This window comes from Psittacula echo (genome assembly GCF_963264785.1).
Source record: "Psittacula echo genome assembly, chromosome: 3".
Classification (NCBI taxonomy): Eukaryota; Metazoa; Chordata; class Aves; order Psittaciformes; family Psittacidae; genus Psittacula; species Psittacula echo.
The window spans coordinates 14,186,727-14,206,106 of NC_137736.1; the positions used below are offsets into that span (position 1 = coordinate 14,186,727).

A 19,380-nucleotide genomic window follows, 5' to 3' on the forward strand; every position below is an offset into this window, starting at 1 on the left:
CCGAAAAAAACTCCCACCACATACAAAATACCAGCTGGTAATCTTAAATTACTGTTAGGAGAGATAATTGCTAAAGAGAGCCTTATTCATCTTTATGCAGAAACTTCACACTCCTACCAGCTACCTGTCAATGCACCTGCTTTAGCTGGAAAACAACAAACCAGAAGAAACTACAGTTTTACAAAACCATCTCCTCCAGCTTCTTTTAAGAATGCTTTTATTGCAAGGACAATGGAGGTTTTCCCAGTAAAGATTGCTTTCCCATAGCTTCACAATACTAGCAACCTCATACACCATGCATTATCATTTAAGAACTCTTACCACAACTAGCAATTGTGTTTATGCAGCGTGCTAAAGTAAACAAGAATATATTACATTACATAGTTCTTATTAAGTTAAATACAATTACAATTTACCCACCTTACAGTTAATGGCAGGATACAGCTTTGACTGCACTTCACTGAACTGTATGTAGTTTATTTAGCTGACAGGGTCTCACTTCTATCTTTCAGACATTAAAATCATCAAGTACACTCCAATTCTTTGTAACCAAAAGGGTTCCTTTGCTTTCTGGCAACCTTACTCACTTCAATGAGATCAACAAGATTCAAACTCCATTACACACCACTTTCCTAAAGCCCAGTGTGGAAAGCTTTGGAAGAGAAATAAGTTTATTCACTTTAAGATTCTGGACTTACTAACAAAAAAGCTTTGACTCTAGATTGCCAAAATTAGAACTAGACACCTAGCATGTGCTGTGTTAAACCACCAGTTGCATCGCATCTAGGACCTTGCAACAAATACAAGAGTGCAGTAAAAATGAAAGTGTGTGAAAGTCAATGAGGTATAGCTTTAATCACAGAAATTTGAACAACACAAAGAAAAGGACTAAAGGACAACACTGAAAAAAAATTATTTTAGCTTTGTATTCCAATTTATGTTACCAACTCAAGGCCAAAGACCACCATATTATTATTTCTTCAGAAAAAGCTACTTGGGCAACCTGTTCCTATCTCACTGTTTTCTTCACGCTGCCCCTGCAAGGGGGCATATATTAAGGTTTACTAATTCTCAGATTATTTAATCTGTTTCCCAATGCTGTTCAGCAGTAACCTCTCAAGACTGGATTGCAAGTATCCACCAACTAACTCACTGGAGTTAAGAACTTAATAAAAAACCTGCTCAAGACCAAATCAAGCTCAGACTCAAAAGCCAATAGTGAAAACCACCAAGCCATAAACAATACATAGTATTTTCATAACAGTAGTAAAATACTCCCATGTTTTACAAAACAATTCTGTAACACATACCTTCATCTCCCATGTCATTCTAAAAGTTTAATTTCATCAAAACCTGGCTGCTACTGAGCTGTTTTCTTTGTTCCCACTCTAACAGTGGGCCAGACCCACAGCTGGTACAAATCAATCTCATCACTAAATTCATTTCTGCCAGCTGAGGAAGAGGCCTCTTTTTGCTCTGTAACTCGGAGTACACTCCATCTACTATGTTATTTGTCATCTCATAGGCAGCAGACCTAGTCCAGAAATGGTTATGCTTCTGATAGACAGCTACTCTCCTGTCTTTAAATGGCACCTGACTACACATTTGTCTGTTGAACTCTTGACAACAAAAACAACTTAAAGATCTGTGGCAATATATTAAATAGTTATTGAAATCAGATGCAAGTTTTGAGTATGACAAGTAGAGGTTTATTACTTCAGTTTGAGGTTATTCTTATACTTATTTCTCACCATAGATGGACTCAAGATAATCCACAGTGGTGAATAAAAACACTCAGCTAGTTTAACAGCAGTCTTTCATTCTCCTTCATAAACTGGTGTGCACAAGCTACCTAATCATTTAAAACCCAGAAATCCACACAAACAGCTAACTACACCAAAGCATGGACATTCCCAAACCATTCCTTTCCCCATTACCTCACTTTGGGATTTGAGATTCATATGAATCCTGTTGCGTACAAAACTCCTCTTAGAAGTTCAAGTACTACTTTAAGATCAGTACCTACACATACTCATCTCACTAATTATACTACTAGTGTTTTCTGTGAGATGAGGAGAGAGCTGTTTTCTGCAGCAGAATCCTGGAAGGCTTTTGTCTCACATGTTAAAACGCAACTGTCTAAAATATTCTGTACAAAGTGAGATTTACACCATAACTTTATGCTACACACAAACAACTAAATTAAAATAATTAATACGTGAATGGAGCTTTTCTACATTAGTTTGATCACCTATGCACATTTTGCAAATCAAGCAAAATTTCTTATCACCTGTGAATCTTGAAGAGTTGATTTCAAATCACCAGAATGACAATTGTAGTTGACAGTTATGTAGCCTGAATGGCTCAGGTCCAAGTTAAAATGTTTTCTCAAAGTTGTATTAGGAACATTGTTTTTACTTGTATAAATGCATTTTATGATAAAGTTAAAACACTAAGGCTGAGAGCAAAAGAAAAAACAAACTTTCTCACAGCAATTACAGTATCTTATTGAAATAAATGTGCCTTGCATTCTACAGCATATTATTCCAAGAATCTTAAAGTTCTTAGCAAACACACTTTAAATAGTTCACAACACTCTTTCCAGTCTCATCTTTACTCTTTCTCAAATGAGTTTGTTAGTTGTGAGACATTGATAAGAATAAAAGTAATAGCCTAGAGGCAAAATTGAACAACTGTTCCCTTTTAGTGCCTTTTTCCAAAGAACTAATAACTTTTTGGAACTTTCACCACTGAGATCTGCTATTTTTCCATGCTGCCATCCCACATGAAAGTGATTGGTTTTAATTAAGCAAAAATGGCCTTATTAGTTTTGAGAACCATTTTTTCTCTGTTAGTAAGCACACAAGTATGTTTTCATTGAATAACTGGAGCAGGTGTAGTCTGGAAGATAAAATCTACCAAAGCCATATGTTTCAGTGAGTAGCTGTGCCCACCTGGCTCTGGAAGGTACTGGTTCTGTTACTATATGAATACATGGAAATTATACACTAAATATACAAAATACAGTTGCTCTTAAGGATCTTTTCCAACCTAAATGATTCTATGTTTCTACGAAAATATGCTTCTTTCCCTGAACTTGGAGATTATGTCCTAAGAACATGTTGTGAGAGGGTGCAGAGATAATAAGACTGCACAAGTGAAATATTAGGTTAGACATTTGCAGTTTTCTGAATGAGTGAAAACACTTGGGTTACCATAGGCTTACTGCAGGTGCTGTAGTACAAGGTGTGAGAGAGCTGACCAAGTGCACAGTTTGTTAAAGGCTTTAAAAGAACCAGAACCATTATGGAAAGAGTCATGGAGATTTTGCCAGGCATTGACACTGACACAAGGGATTGAAAAAGCAGTACATATAAAAATTCAAATCAAAGTCTAATGACAATTTACTTTATGAATGCTCTCCCACTCAGCCTGTCTGTAACTGCTGTACTGAAGTACTGTAGTAACAACACAGTGGCAAGCAAAGAACATAAACACATCTTTATGCATATGCACGGTGCAGAAAAAGTGTTGCATGATCAAAGGCAGTTGGATAATGTAAATGCAAAGTAAATGCTGGATTTTTTAATCTGAATTCTGGCATTTTCTGACAGTGCTAATCCACAATTGCATTAGCAGCATTTTGAGTATTTGAGCATGAAATCACATTCATTGAAGTTAGCAGCTTTGTTGTATCCTTTGATAGCTGATAATTGTACTCCAAATGCTAGCCTTCTGAAACAGGTATAATTCAACTGCAAAGCAGGGACATTTTTATTTGAAATATCCTGCCTGCACTAATACAACAGATCTTCCAAGAGGTCTAAAATAATCAGCGACACACTCTCAGGTTGAACACAGGTGGCACTGTTTATGTTCCTCATCTCTGTGTATACGTATAGGAGACTTGGGCATTTGGGCTCTGTTTTCTTTTATCTTTATAAGATCAAATTCTTGGGTGAGTACCTATAACAGTTTGACTGTGAGGAAATAGTAAAGTTTAGTGTCACATCAGGCAAACTTGGAGTCAGACTGGCTAAACTGGGAAGGTTAAGGAGGCGGTTTTGCTTAATAGAAGTAAAGGTATTGTAAAAACATATTGCTTGGAACATCTTTGACACTCCTCTGCTGAATGAGGTATTTCTGTCCTGCCTCCCACTAGAAGCCAGGTAACCATGAGTGATACAAAAACTATCACAGAAGAACCTGGAATCTGTGTTTCACTGGTAACAGTGGTATTGACCTTGCTAACTCCAAAGAAAACCATTTTCTATTCTGCTGATATAATGACAAAACCCAAGCTGTTATGCTGTTATGTTTCCCATTCATAGGAGAATTCAGTTGCTACCACATACAACTAGATTGCTGTCAGTTAAAAGTAAACAAACCCAGTATACTATGGAAGCCACTGAAAAGAACATAACCAGCTGTACAGGCGGATGTCATGTCTCAACATTTCATGCAGATCTATTATTATTATTATTATTTTATTTATATTTATCTAATTATTGCTAAACTGGAAACAGTTAATCCTAACACTTAACACAGCGTATTTTGAAATATATGTATCCAGGTCTTCTGTAACCAACTAATGATAAGTGTCTTTCTGCTTCTCTTCATTCCAGAACCCCGTTTTATACTAAAGAAACCTAGTTTATAGCTCATGACTTATCTAGAGAAAGTAACAATTATCCAAGTTCTGAGTAAACACTTGGTGTATGTGAGGGACATCTATGCTGCTGTGCATGCTTTATAAGTATTAGAAATTTGTTTTCAAGTTCTGTCACAAAAGAATTCATCCCTTTTGGTAATTACTCAACCATTGAGCAGGTTCTACCTGGCAGATACGTACCATCAGATCCTACATTTTTTAATACTTCCTTCTCTGTGTGAGTGATGGAGACCTGCTGTGTATATAAGCCTGATTTACTGTTTAGTAATACCTTATTCTTGCTTAGTAATATCACTTAACTTTAAAGCAGGGCTTTTTATGAGAGCACAGAGACTCAGATTTTCTAAGATGGTCTCAGTACACTATTGTGTATCTGCAATCTTCAATTTCACATCTCAATGAGATTGATCTGACTGTAAACATTCAGTTCCCTGAGAATCTTTTTCCTGGCTGCTTTGGAGTTATGTTTTCCTAGATATGTTTTTGGCTCCTAAGACATTTTGGATTTACTGAGGACCCCAAACCCACAGAGGGTACGTGCTGTCCAAAAACGTTGTTGCGCTTTGAGTGGTCCAAAGGCAAACTTTAGCCTAATGAGGTTAATCACTCTAAGCTCCCTTTACCGGATCCTTCAAAGGAAACTCTCTGTTGAGAAGCTTTGGGATAGCTAGGCTAAATTCAGCCTTTATAGGAACACCATCCTTGTTTAGTTACTACCTTAACTGACTTATACAGCAAGTCTCTTGGACTCCAAACAAAACACTAAATCATTTGATTCTGCTACAACCCAGAGAAAACACAAACACATTTTCCTCCATCATGAAAAAGCTGCTGTAGGTTTTTCACAGCTGCTTAAGTCCTGAAACTATAGCTTCAATTTTTATTTTCTTGCTTATCTTCCTTGTCATGAGCTTCTGTCTTTGTGAGAAGAACTAGGTACCGTAAAGCATTCTCACACAGCAGGAGTGAACATGCTTATATATATATATACGCACTAGATTATGTAGAACTTTTACTGGAATCTGTGCCAATTTATCAATAAAGAGATGCTTAAGCTAATCCAGAATTACATTTGCTTTCTCCCTTTGCTGCAACATCCCTAAAAGACCACAACTACATATGCCTAGATATTTCTGGATTGACTCTATTTTCCTAGCTGCTCACAGCATATGGCAACACTGTTAGTAGCCATCATAAAACATATCTAGAGCCAAAAAAATGTACAAGAGAATACCCATATATAGACTTTGCACTACATACTGACATATCAATGTATCTCACCATGTTTTCATAAGCTCCAAACTACAAGACAAGAATCTGTGCAACCACTAATATTCTGTTGCAAATTCTCATACACACTTTGTCTGTCATTAACTTCATCCATGAAGTAAAGACAGCAAACACAGTAATACTTATAGCACCTGGTAGTGATGTGAAGAAAATGGATCAATTAATGTCTTTAGATAGTACAACTGCCACAGTGAGGTTGCTAGATTATATTTCTTGAAATGAGGCTATGTCAGAATACTTTTGATGAAATGCCATCCCAAAAGCTGAATCCCAGAATGAACTAACTCTTCAAATCACAACACTGCTAGGTGACCACTGATGATTCCTGTAGTTAAATTAAAAGTGACAATGAGATAGAAAGACCAAATTGGTTCATTCTGATGTTACACATTTTCACAGAACAGAAGGTGCTGCAGCTGCAGAAGGAAAGGGAAAAAACTTCTCAAAGGATCTGTCAGAAAACAAATTGATAACATTTGTTGTTCTCTAGCTACAGCATGAATCCCCTAAAAGCAAGCCAGTATAGACCAAAGTATCTACAGGAACAGAATGATGGATTGTACTTACACCATATGATATTAGATTGAACACATATCAGAAGTCAGAGATGTAACTTTACCAGACTCACAGTTGAAGTTTTTAATATTTAAGATTAAAAAAAGAAACCAACAAGTGTGAACTTTATAATCTGGGTGGGATAAAATGCCTGTCAAAGATTTGCTTTGGCACCTGCCTCATCATTTTCATATTTCTCTAACAGTTCATATGAAAAGGGTTCCTGAAATACAGCAGACACTCCTGGGAGACAATCTGACAAAACAGGCCAAAGTCTGCATACACCAGCACAATAGCATCATTGGTTCTTGGTCTACATTTTCCACATTATCTGGGAGGTGCTTGTGTACACAGACTATCAGATGTCCAATTAAAGCTTAAAGGTGCTGCATATAAAACCCAAACTAAAATGTTTACAGTCATAAAAAGAAGACATTAATGTCGTAGTGTTATACGAAACTAAGCAGGTTTGCTAAAAAAAAAATAAACATGAGCATTACTATTCAGGTTCATGCAATTTTTACATCAAATATTGGATCTAAAACCATTAGTAGTTGACATGTAGAACTGTAATATTCCCAATGGTCTTTAAGAAAAAAGAAAACTAAGTCAGTGAGACTTTATTTTCAAGGAAACGTAGTTAGATTCTTCTTAAGTTGCTAAACACACACACACAAAAAAGAAAAAAGTATTTTTATTGGTACCTGAACATTAACAAATCCCATCAACAGATGTTAAAGCAACCAGAAACTGATCGAGAAGAAAATATTGAGTATTGTTGTAAAGGGACAACTGGTGTTAAGAAAGAAAGTATGTCTGTAAAATGACATTGAAAGCACTAAAACAACAACAACAAAAAAGGAATATATATAAGTTTTTGTGGCTTTTGTTTGTTTGGGGAGTTTTTATTTTATGAAGATATGCATATTGAACGTATGTTATAAAGTAATTATTTTAAATTAAAAAGACATTATTTTAAGCTATATCTAAAACACCAAGCGTAAAACTCACATCTTGCTACAATGTCTTTAAGTCTACTCTGGTTTTATTCCTGTTGTTACATGTTGGCTTCTCTTTACACAAAACAGTAGTCTTTCTCCATTAACAATACACAGGCCCCATCTGTTTCTCATTAAATATCTTGATTTTTCTGTAGTGCAATGTGTTTCCTTGTGTCGCAGAAATCTCTCTGAGAAAAACTTGTTTCATAACTAAGGATTTAGGCAAATTCTTGAAGCCTCCTCAGCTCTAATTCAAAAACTAAAATAAGGATCAGCAACTGGGAGACATTTCTTCTTTAGTGACATTTCTTCTTTAGTGACATTTCTTCTTTAGTGACTCCTTTTGCTTAGATTTCCCATGTGCCTGAGCTAGTGAAAGATACCCAAGGTACCCCCAAAACATGAAGAAGCTTTCTCTGTGCACTTTGTGACTGCCTAGACTTACTTTGGAAGAGCAAGGGTGAAGGCATGAAAGAGAGCAAGACCTCCAAAAGGTAGTTCCTTTCAGCAAAGCCTGTTAAGGAGAAAATGCAAATAAAAATGCAGGAAGCAAAAGCAAGTCCATTTCTGGACTGCAATATATCAGAGGAAACATTCCACAGGGGTAATTTCCCAGCCTGAAAATTCAGTCCATTGGGTAGGCTGAAACACATAAAAACCTCGATGAAAGGCAGTGTAATTGAGAGTAGGGAACTGGTTGATTCTGAACATATGTAAAAGAACAGAAAATAAATGTATTTTTCTGTAGCAGTTACATTTTTCAGCTCAAGTCATCAGAGACAGATTTTCACACAAAGATTTACTATATAGCGTGTCCAAGTCTAAATTTTTGTAGAGGTTTATAATTCATGCAATTTTCACATTAATTACTCAAGTACAGAGTGAATGGTCAGTGCCTTCCTCCACTCAAGTATGTGGTTTGCAAATGGAAAAGGCTTTTGTTCTATTTTGCCCAAATTCCTGCTGAGCCCTTTATCTTGGAGTTTCTCAGAGACACTAAGATCTTAACATATAGCATGAAAACAGGAGGCTGGATAAGACAGAGAGACCCTACAAGCATCTTTACTACCGGAAAAGTTGTTGCCAAGGATAGAGGCTTGAGCTACAAATAAGCAGAAAGGGAGAGGAAGGAATTGACAATATACATATACCTTTAAGGATACTAAAACAAACCAATGTGAGACACACATCAATAGGCTTCATTATTCTTGCTGTATGTGAATTTCCTTTTTTTTTGTTTGGTTTGGTTTTGTTTGATATCATACTCAGTAGGTTCATTAGAAACACACTGATATTCCAAGCATTTTTGGGGCACAAATGACGTTTCATGGCATTTTGCCTTAGTAGTTTTGAATCATAGAAAAAACATATGATGTTGTATCACAGTACTAGCCAGAACTTGCTATGGCAAATAAATGATCTCATGCATTCTTTCATTGTCTAAGAAGTAATCATGATTTTTATAAACATATCCCTGTAAATATAGGCAATGCTTTTCTGCAAATGCATTGCTGAATCTATGTTAATTCATATTTGTTTAAGTTTATTTACATAGTATGTGGCTAGTCTCTGAACTCACATGCTATATTTTTTGATGCCTAATTGGATTGCAAACTTTTAAAGAGAAAGAGAACAATTGAAATACCTGTCATTTATTACTTGTAAGAATGCAAATATGGGTAATTGCACAAAGAACAGCCATTCCCTTATCATTTGTGAACAAACCCGGTTTAAATGGGTGTTCGCAAACAGCAAGTAAATCAGGTCACTGAAGGGGCCACTGAACACACAGCAATTAGAAAATAAATTCAAGCTCACAAGCTCTTCTTCAGGAATTGTAAAAATAGTTGTCTTGAGTGTGCACTCTTGTAGCTTTGGAATAGCAAAAGAAAGAAATGCAGCACTATCATCAACTTCCACTTTTAGAAGAGTCTTTTCTGATTTGCTGTTTTTATAGCCCAGTGCGAAAATCCAAAGAATGTCCAGCAAACATAAAGTATGTATTACCCTAGAGGTGTTCTATACAGAGCAAGCTTCGCGTTTACTATTTTTTTCCCTTATTTCTCTGACATGCATCCTTTCACAATAGAGAAATACATCCAGGTTGACACTGAGTTCCATTTCTAAAAAACACATATATGTTATTCATTCACTAATCTCTCACATAGAAATAAATATTTCTATGAATATTCATTGCCATAAGGATTTTTTTCATCTGTAGCAAGAGGGTGTCATGGTTTAAGCTGGACCCAGGACAGAGGGGCAGATTTATAACATCAGCAGTCCAGTGTCATATCATTTTAAAGCAATAATTTCACTGGAGGGCAGACCTGCAGTGGGACAGTGATGAATAAGGCAACTGTTCATTTTTATGTATATACAAATAACAAACCAAACGGCATATCAGAAAAATATTTACAGCCTATGTATAATAAATAAAAATAAAACAAAGTAATAACTAATTTTATACATGTTTTCTGAAAACTACATTGTATAGAAAAAATAAACCTTGTTTATAAGCAAAGTCAAAGGACTTTAAGACAGTCTGGAGGGTGTCAATGTATTCCCATGTATGGCTCTCCCTTGAAGCTCTGAGACAGATAAGCACAATCATCATCACCTACAGTATCTGCGTAAACAAAATAGCCTTCCTATAGAATCACATATGTGCAACTCATGATACAAAAATCAAGACTTTAGTAAAAAAGAAATGAAAATTAAAGGGAAATATTTTTATTTTGGCTTAAACATCTCAGCCAATACAGGTAGACAGTGGTAGTCAGATTTTCTGATCCTTCAACCTGCAATCCAGAATCTTCCTCTTGCTGAAATTCAGCAGGTATGTTAGAGAGCCACATAAAGTAACTCTGATGGTGGAAATACCAGTCTAGTCCCCAGTTCTCCAAGAGGTATGAAATAAAATCCCAAGGACAGACTAGAATATGGATCACAGCAGTACCAAGTTCCTTATTTCCACAGGAAGGCTGGTTGCCCAGGGCTGACTCACATAGGTACTTGAAAAGATGCAGTATGTTGGAGCAGCTTGAAAAAGCTTAAAAAATTGCAACCAGGGCACCAGAAAAGTATGGGAAAAAGAAGAAAGTAGAAGTGAAATAAGCACATGAGGTGAAGAAATAAAGATACTCCCAAGTACATGCCGAGGCAACTCATCATCACTGTATTCCCACTTGCTATTCCCTGAAAGGGCAGAGAAGGATTAAGAGTGCCTGTCTCCTTTCCCTTTCCTGGCTGTGGGAAAGTAGGCTGACAGCAGGATTTCAGGTTCACAAGAAGAAGAGAAAGATCATCAGAAGGAAAGTATCCCTTAAAGAAAGAAAGGAAATACAGAAAGTGCTGTGGTTCAGAGTTGTTTCTCCCCTATTAGGCAGCAATGCATCTGTGTCTTATGTAGCTGGCTATGTCTTGCCATTTCATTAGCAGCAGGATACAAGACAGTGTCCCAGTTAGAGCTCCAGGCCCATCAAGATAAGCAATGACTATTTGATTCTGTCTTGTGTTGGGAAATGGCCTGAAAATGGAGGAGCTGAGTGTAAGTGCAAGGCTGTAAGATCAGCATAAGAGCAACAAGGGGGTTCTTTGCTGTTCTTTTCTAAATGAGATTTTTTAATCATGGTTTTAGATGTTTGGAATTAATAATGGTGCTCTTGGCAGGAAAGCAGACCTGGAGCGCCACAAACTGCTTATCTAGGAACTGGGTGGTCCTCATGTTCCTGTTTGGATACTTGTGACTAATGATTTCATATATCACCAAAAAAAGAGGCAGAGGGAGATGCATGATTGGGGAACCTGGCTATCTAAGACAAGGAGAAAAAAGAAAGGAATGCAGTCCCTGGGGATTTTAGTAGAGATTCTCATGTAAAGAATGGTGTTAACTCTTCCATTGTCCTAGGCTATAGATAAAATAAGGAGATTCAAATAAAATAAGATAAATAAAGCTACTCTTGTAGGTGTCAGAAATACATACAATGTTTTAGAACTTGACTACAGCGTGATTGAAAAGAAATTATCATCAAATATATTTAAAGGAAAACATAGGAAAATATACAAAGGCTGGCTTTAACAGATGGCACAGGAAGGCCCACAAAAAGAAATGGATATATATCTCTCCATCTAACTAAGTTACAAGAATAATTTTGTTGTTATTCAGAAATGACTAAAATTTCTATAAATATATAATTGAATAATTTTACACAAAAATAGAACAAGTAGAAGCACACAAGTTATAGTTTTTTTCTCTTCATAGAAGTACTTCAAAATTATTTAAGAGTTTTCTTGAAATTGTGGAGTGTCTTACAGTAATGTAATCTCACAGCAGCTTCATTGACTATCATATGGTACTTTGAAATTAATTTCCATTCCATTCAAATCTATTAAAGGTCAAAAGTTCTGGGGTACCAAATGTTCCAAATTTTAATTACTCTGAAATCCTTATGGTTTTATGAATCAATGTCATCTCACTTTGGTTTCTAAGCTAAAATCTTACTGAAGCAATTTTAAAATAAAACAGTTCATTTTATCCTCATAAATTAGACAAATTAAACTTCTAAGTGAATTTATTTCTTGATATAAGAGGTAATTTCCTAGATCCTACAGACACTGCAATGAAAGTAGAACACTGAAGTTAATACTACAGAGTCAGTAGTTTGCATGAGAAATTGCAAATTAGTTAAATGGTAACAGCAGAAGTAGTTTGTTTTGTGCCCTTCCATATCCTTATATTTTTCTTTACTTTCCTTCAGCTGAAAGCTATTTAACTATCACTTTGTTTGCTTCCAATTCTCTCTTCTTTTTCTTCTTTTTAAATCTCCCTCCTTTTATTCTTAGTGTGTCTTTTCACCATTCTTATCAGCCATATTTACACAAGGAGAAAAAAAGTCTTCAGTATCTAAAGACAACTATCTCTTCTGTTCATAGCTCTTTGTAGATACTGAGTTCCATGACATTAAAATGCCTGTGGTAAAACACTATTCTTTAAAACAGTGTGGTGTGAAACAAGATTTCTTATAAGAAATACAACCACCCGAAAAGCATTAAAAAAAGTACTTTGAAAATGGCCTCAAAGTTAGGAAAGGCTCTATTAGACCTTTTTGGTTATGCTTTGACACCAAAGAACACCAAATGGTTTTGGTCTTGGGATTCTCTTTAAAGCTTCCAAGAAAGCATGTAGTTCAAGATCATATTAATGGGCAAACTTGCATATTGAAATTATTTGATACATGTCAGGGTTAAATACTGTATCAAAAGAGCAAATCCGAACATCAAAGACAGAAGTTCAAGTAGAACTTTCTTTTTTTCTGTAGGATAAGGAGCTTGCTGTTTTCTTTGAAAGAACACTTATTTTTAGCAATCTAAACCAGGTGTACTCAACCTTACACTATTTTACATCAAACCAGGAGGGTTCATCTAGGCAGAGAAATTAACTTCTTGTCCTTGGTGGGCTCCAGGAGCTACTCTATTTCTCTGGGAAGCCCAGTGATCACTCTGCATGGAAAGATTGACACATGGCCAGTGACATGCCTGGGAAGAGTTTCATGAGGGATAATGGCTCCCTGGTGAAAGGATGACTACAGAGCAATTCATCTGCCCTAGACTTTATAGCCCACCTCATTCTAAAGGGCTCATTGCAGCACACGACACCCAGGCATGATCAAATAAACCCATAGTGGTCTCGCAGCCCCAGCTTATAGACCTGAGTCTGGTTCAAAGTTAGAGATGACTTTCCCATGGAAACAGCAGATAGACCTAACATGTTCTTAATGCTGTAAACAAAGATATTTTTTTTAGCATTTAATGCATAAGGTATTCCTCCAAAGTTCTTTCAGTACTGGCTTTGATCTTGTTCTTTTCAAGCATATTTATATTTGAGGCAGCAACATTACTGTTAAATCTGTACTTTATTTCATGGATTCACACTGATAAAGCCACATACCAGATTTCTTTGCCTTCTTATGAAAACTATTTGAAGAATATATTAATTTGGTAATCAAATATAAACCATGGAATATCTTGCAGTATTTAACCCCAATGCACACTTCAACTTGTCTAACCTGTGATGAGTCAGATGAAAACAGCTAGACTTTGCAGCAACAGTATTAAGACATTGTTTCTTTTTCAATGGAATATAGGTAAAAATTATGAATGCCCAATATCATAATAAATCAACTAATCAATGAATTGCAATGCAACATTTTTAGCATTTTTAGCAGAAAACAAGCAAACAATCTCAGCGTATTTACTTTACCTAGAAAACATTGCACTAGGGCAGATGGATGACTAATATGTTGATAATGGGCTTTTATCACTGTAACAGAAGATTGTTACAGCTTTTAACAGAGTAAAGTAGCCCTGTATGTACCTACATTAAATGTTAGATTGACGACTCAGCGTTAGCTAAGTCAAATAGAAATACCAAATAGGTCTCAGTTACCAGTATGAACCCTGAAAACAAGCAACATATTTTAAAAGCAAATTGTGATTGCCAATATAATTTTAAGGAGAATCCTTCACCATTGGAAGTTTATTTGAATGTAGAAAGTAATTAGAGGAAATTATTCTTAATTCTTCTTATTTCTTTTTTATTATTATTATTCCTATTTTTTTTAACCTTTTCTTTTTCTATTGCTATTTATACATAATAGTAATCTTAAAGCTTTATGTCTCAAAGAATCCCTCAATAGACTGAAAGTTTAAATTACTGTCTGTTTCTAAATAAATCTGAAAAATTAAATATATTCACTGTTCAGACAAGAAAAAAAAGGAATTTTGATTGGATTTTTTTCTATTTACAATTTTTTACCATTATTTTTTGCCATTTTATGGATATATAAACATTTATTTTCTAAAAGTGAAAACTCTTATCAAAATAATAAATAATCTTTATACATTAATACACATATTGATTGATTAGATTAACAAATACACTGACATTTTTCTTACATTTCCTAATTCAATATATTCTATGAATAGCTTTGAAATCCAGAAGAATATCACCTATATAATGTTTTTCTGCAGTTTTTGTTGCTAGATTTTTTCTAGGAAAACTTTGATAACATTTTCAACTTTCTTCACCTGAACCTGAATATTCTATGTTTAAGTCATGTATAATTTAGGGATGAAACTCAAAGATACCTTTATTGTCTAGTAATTAATTTTACCCTCTTTTTCTATGAGTTTGAGTTGTAAAATCTTTGGACATTAAATTCAATCTTCACAAATGCACAACACATTCTGTTCTAGAGTGACAGGCTGAATCTTGTCTGTGGCTTGCCTTCTTGATCATCCTTTTCTTTACGTAAAGTTCCTCCAAAGGAATAAGGCCCACAAACGTGCATACTGTCGGTTCATTGGATGCATGCATGCTTTTTATGTTCTAAGCTTCAGGAGTAAAAGTCTGAAGCAAAGGTCAGTCCTTTCTCCAGAGTGTCGCGGTTTAGGTGCGGAACCCAGGACAAACAGTGAGTCCCACTGCACGGCGTTCCCTTTCATGGGTTTAAATTTCACTGAAACCAATTCTTCACGAAAAGAACAATACACAGAAATGATAGGAAATTTTTACTACCATCCAGGTTCAACAAGAGCATATTTTGTGCCTGAGTGCTCAAGTGAGAGAGTTATGGAACTTTTAGAAAGCATATGGAAGTGGACATTACATATGCATATCTATATATATTACATACATGTATGTGTCTATGTGTATATGTATACGTATTTCAACATTTCAACATAAAAAGAATCAGCAAGAACAGGTATCTCTCTTCTTTACTAGTGATAATTACTGACATTCCTAGTAATAACTATGGCTAACCAAAGACCATGGCATTTGATAGTCCTAATGACAAATATAGCAGATAAAACAATCATGCTGATCTCAAGCTCTTTGCCTGAAATGCAAAATGAATTGAACAATAAGAATAATTTTAGCCCCTTGTAAACTCTTTAAACGTCATAATTCTGTCTACCGAAAATATGGAACACATTTCTGTTCCAGCAATTTACTCTGTGACAGCTTTCAATTCTGATCTTTACATACAACATCCAAAACTTGCCCAGAAAACTGCAATTATATTCTCTAAGAGAAAATATATTTTATTCAGAGTAAGCAAACCATTTTGATTAAAATTTCCTTAAAAAGAAGATTATATGTAGTACAGTAATAAATACACAAACTTATAAATGTCAGAAAATAGGCCTGTACGTTCTTCAGTGTAAACATTATGTGCAGTGTATAGCAATTAGTAACAACCATGGTATTACTCTATAGTACAGTTCTTCTGAGAGACAGTCAGACAGTCTGAATACATCATCATTTCAGTATCAAAATAACAGTGAGATTTCTTTTTTATTCCCCATGATCATAATCATGTAGTTTATAAAATACAAGCATTCAAACGATAATTGGCTTTCTTAAATATTAATACAGAAAAAGTTATAACATGTGCCAGGAGACATTGTTGCCTATGCAATTAAGCAGTGACATTTTTCATATATTTAAACAATTTGTATGTTTAATATTACCTCCAAGATACATGCTGTTCCCCCCTCACCCCACACAGATGCTGTTATAATGAGTAGTAGAGATGCATAAGGGAATAAATTTCCTTATATTCCTTACATACTGTTTTTGTTGCAGTTGGTTTTGTCAGGAATGATCAGTTCTTCCCACCTTCCCCAAATATGATTTCACTCATTTTACCTATCATGGAGCAGAACTAGGCTACAACTTTCCCAGTTCCAAGACTGAACACTACTCGTAGAAAAGAGAGTTTTATTATGGTCCTGCTGGACCCCTTTGGTCCTGCCCTTGAGACACAAGGCTAGAACTTGGATAATGACATCTTTTCTGTGTCACTCATTATGCCTCTTAATATACCATGGTATTTTTTGGAGAAGCATCACAGAGAATCTAAAGAAATGAAAAGTTATTCTATCTTCTAATAGATCACTTGGAGCAAAAGTATTTTGAAATCTCAATGTATTGTAAATATAAACTACTTTTAAAGCATTGTTAAATTGCTACATCTGAATGACTTAGTGAAAATTCCTGTTAAGAGTTGCAGAAACTAGCCATGTTCTTTTTAATTTAGAGTCATATTTTTCAGCTTTGGTTTCGCAACCTAAGTGTAACCCAATTAAATGAGCACAAAGTCAAGCTTTCTCAGAGTATTTTTTCATTAGTATTTTTAACTATATTGTGCAAAAATAAACCAGCAAAAGAACATCTTTGAGTATTATGTCAACTGACAGCCAGATACACAATGTTAATAGTAATCGACAAAGAATCCATCGGCTACAATTACACAACATTCTGGCGTTCTCTTTTGTCAGAAAGGAGCTGTCTACTCCCTATAGGATCCTGTTCTGCATGATATCTGCATTCTGCTACTAGAGAAATTTTGACACCATGAATAGCAAAGCCAAATAGTATACAAAGCAAATGGCATTCCTGTAAAATCTCTCCTATTCTTAGTGACGCTGCTGCTAGTATTTAAATAAAACGAACATCAAAGTCTGATTCAAACACATTCTCTTAATTTCAAGAAGAGTTTATTCAGATCCATAACTTTTAACACATTCCAGAACTGAACTCTCTAAGCAATTACCACAATAGCAATACAATATAAAACCTAATCTACATCTCTATTTTTCCTTTAACCAGATATTACCAATGTGCTGAATTGAGACCCCTGTGTCCTGACAGAAGCAAGCATTTTGAATCCATAAGACATAATATCCAACTACAGATAACATTAAATGATCTATTATAGTTGTGGTGCTCTTAAACTCCTGTATCTTTGTGTTATTTGCACATCACGGCTAAATGTCATCCCAAACCAATTACCTTCATTAACACTTTTGTGAGACATTAATGTCTATATCTCAGCTATTTCAGTTCTTCATAGAAAAAGTCCCACTAAATACTCAGAAACACAAACTTCCTAACACCTGAAAATCAGTGAATCAAAAATGAAAATGCATCATTTTTCCCTGCAGAAAAGGTAATACTTGAGAAGATACACAGTTACGTATTTTAGAAGACCTTCTTACTGAGCAAGAGACATGCTGTGGAAGAATTTCTATTCACTATATTTGAAGTCTCATTAGATTTGTGCCTCAGTTTCCACATCCATTAAATTAAAGGGCTCTTTTAGTCAAAGTTAGCTAATCTGCTCAAATATTTATAAACTGTAGAACATTATTTTTGTGCACCACTTATGCACACATTAATGGCCTATAGTGTGGGAAGTGTATTTTTTACATGTAAATTACTTGAAAGTGAATGAGGCACTCCATTCCACTCAGTCCAGCACCTCTTTCCATAATGCTGCTGATTTGACCAAGTGAGAGGTGGCAGATTTATTGATATGTATGTTTGCATTTTAGGAAAGACAAATATTACTCAAGCTGCAGATCAGCTTCCAGATAACATGACTTTGAAGATAATATCCATCCCAATGATGCCAACAGACACCCCTACAAGTTTTGGTTATTTTCAGATATATTCACATATATTTTCCAAGCAAAAATATCACATTTAACTCAATTAAACTGAAAGCCTTAATTCAGTTTTCATACTCCTTCCCTTTTTTGTAATCTAGGTATTTAAAAAACCCCAAAATCACAGCAAAAATTCACAAGCATAATGACAATAGTATGTTGCCCATCATGGGCATGCTTATTTATAAGTAGCTGGACATGAATAAAGAATAATGCCAGGAAGAGCTGAGTTGTCCTTTAAATGAAAATAATCCTCTGGCTATTTCAGTCAAGCAGCTGTGTATGCAGTAGGAAGTCTGACTCCCAAATATTACCATGACTCATCTTTTCTAATAGCAACGTTCTTTTCTCTTTTTAAGTGTAGCACTGACAAACCCTGCAGAAGCTGCAATGCTGTGTTAAATTCCCCTTTCTAAACCTGTAGATTTTAAACTGCAGTTACCCATTTATATCCATGAGGTTACCCAGCATAACCGCTGGCTGTGGTTACAAGGTTCCTTCACACAAACAGCAGACCTGTAAATTCCGCTACCGTTGCTAACACTAACATTTGAAATAACATGCAGAATGGTAAGACTATAAATAGAAAAGGTACAGCTGACTGTAGCCTGGAAATCTCACAACTCTCTGGAAACAGAGGAGTTAATCAGCACAGGCAGTTCAGAAAGCTTGCAGTGGAATACAGGACTATACTGCAGCTGTGTGGAGCATATGGAAGGTGTGGCCCGTGCTTTCTACATGCATATTTAAATACCTAAAATTATATAGCCTTAAGGTTATCATTAAAGAATAACCCCACAGAGAAGAATTACACAGCAAAACAAGGCCTAACACATTTCTCCAAATAGAGAGCTGAGAAGAAAAGGAAAAGCCCAGGTTACTCACGATTCTTTTCACCTCTCCACCTTGACCCCGCTTTTATTCTAGGTGCGACGTCCGCAGCAGCAGTTATGTTTACTAGCCCAAGCAGCAGCAGCAGTGACAGCAGAGCCATGCCAGGTAACAAAAAAATATAGATCACCTCTACCTGGAGTACTGATGAAGATGAATTAGAAGACTTTCCTTAGGAATGAATAATTGGAGCTAACAGCATTTGGCAGAGGCAGAGGGAGTGTAAAATATAATCCCTAATAGAAATGTTTATTAAAAATTTCCCTTGCATCTCTTATTGCCTTTATCCAGGGCATGTAAAAACAGAAGAGTTGTAAAGGCTTCCCCCTAGCCAGGAGCCTCTGGCACTCAGATGCCGAAGAGACGCACTGACAGCTTTCTGTGGCCCCTCAGAAGCCACCAGCTCCTCACCTGCCTCTGCCACCTCTCAGTCCTTCCCAATGTTTATCAACATTC

The 19,380-nt window shown here is 35.6% G+C and overlaps 1 protein-coding gene across 1 annotated transcript in view; it reads right to left on the reverse strand.

The window, feature by feature from the left end:
• ROBO1 (roundabout guidance receptor 1) overlaps nt 1-19,027 on the reverse strand; it is a gene marked incomplete at both ends in the record, with an annotated part of 515,624 nt that extends 496,597 nt beyond the window's left edge. The window contains one exon of the mRNA XM_080612700.1: nt 18,919-19,027. Coding sequence (XP_080468826.1) covers nt 18,919-19,027 — 109 coding nt within the window. The remainder of the gene's footprint in view (nt 1-18,918) is intronic.
• Nucleotides 19,028-19,380: the final 353 nt, after the last annotated feature.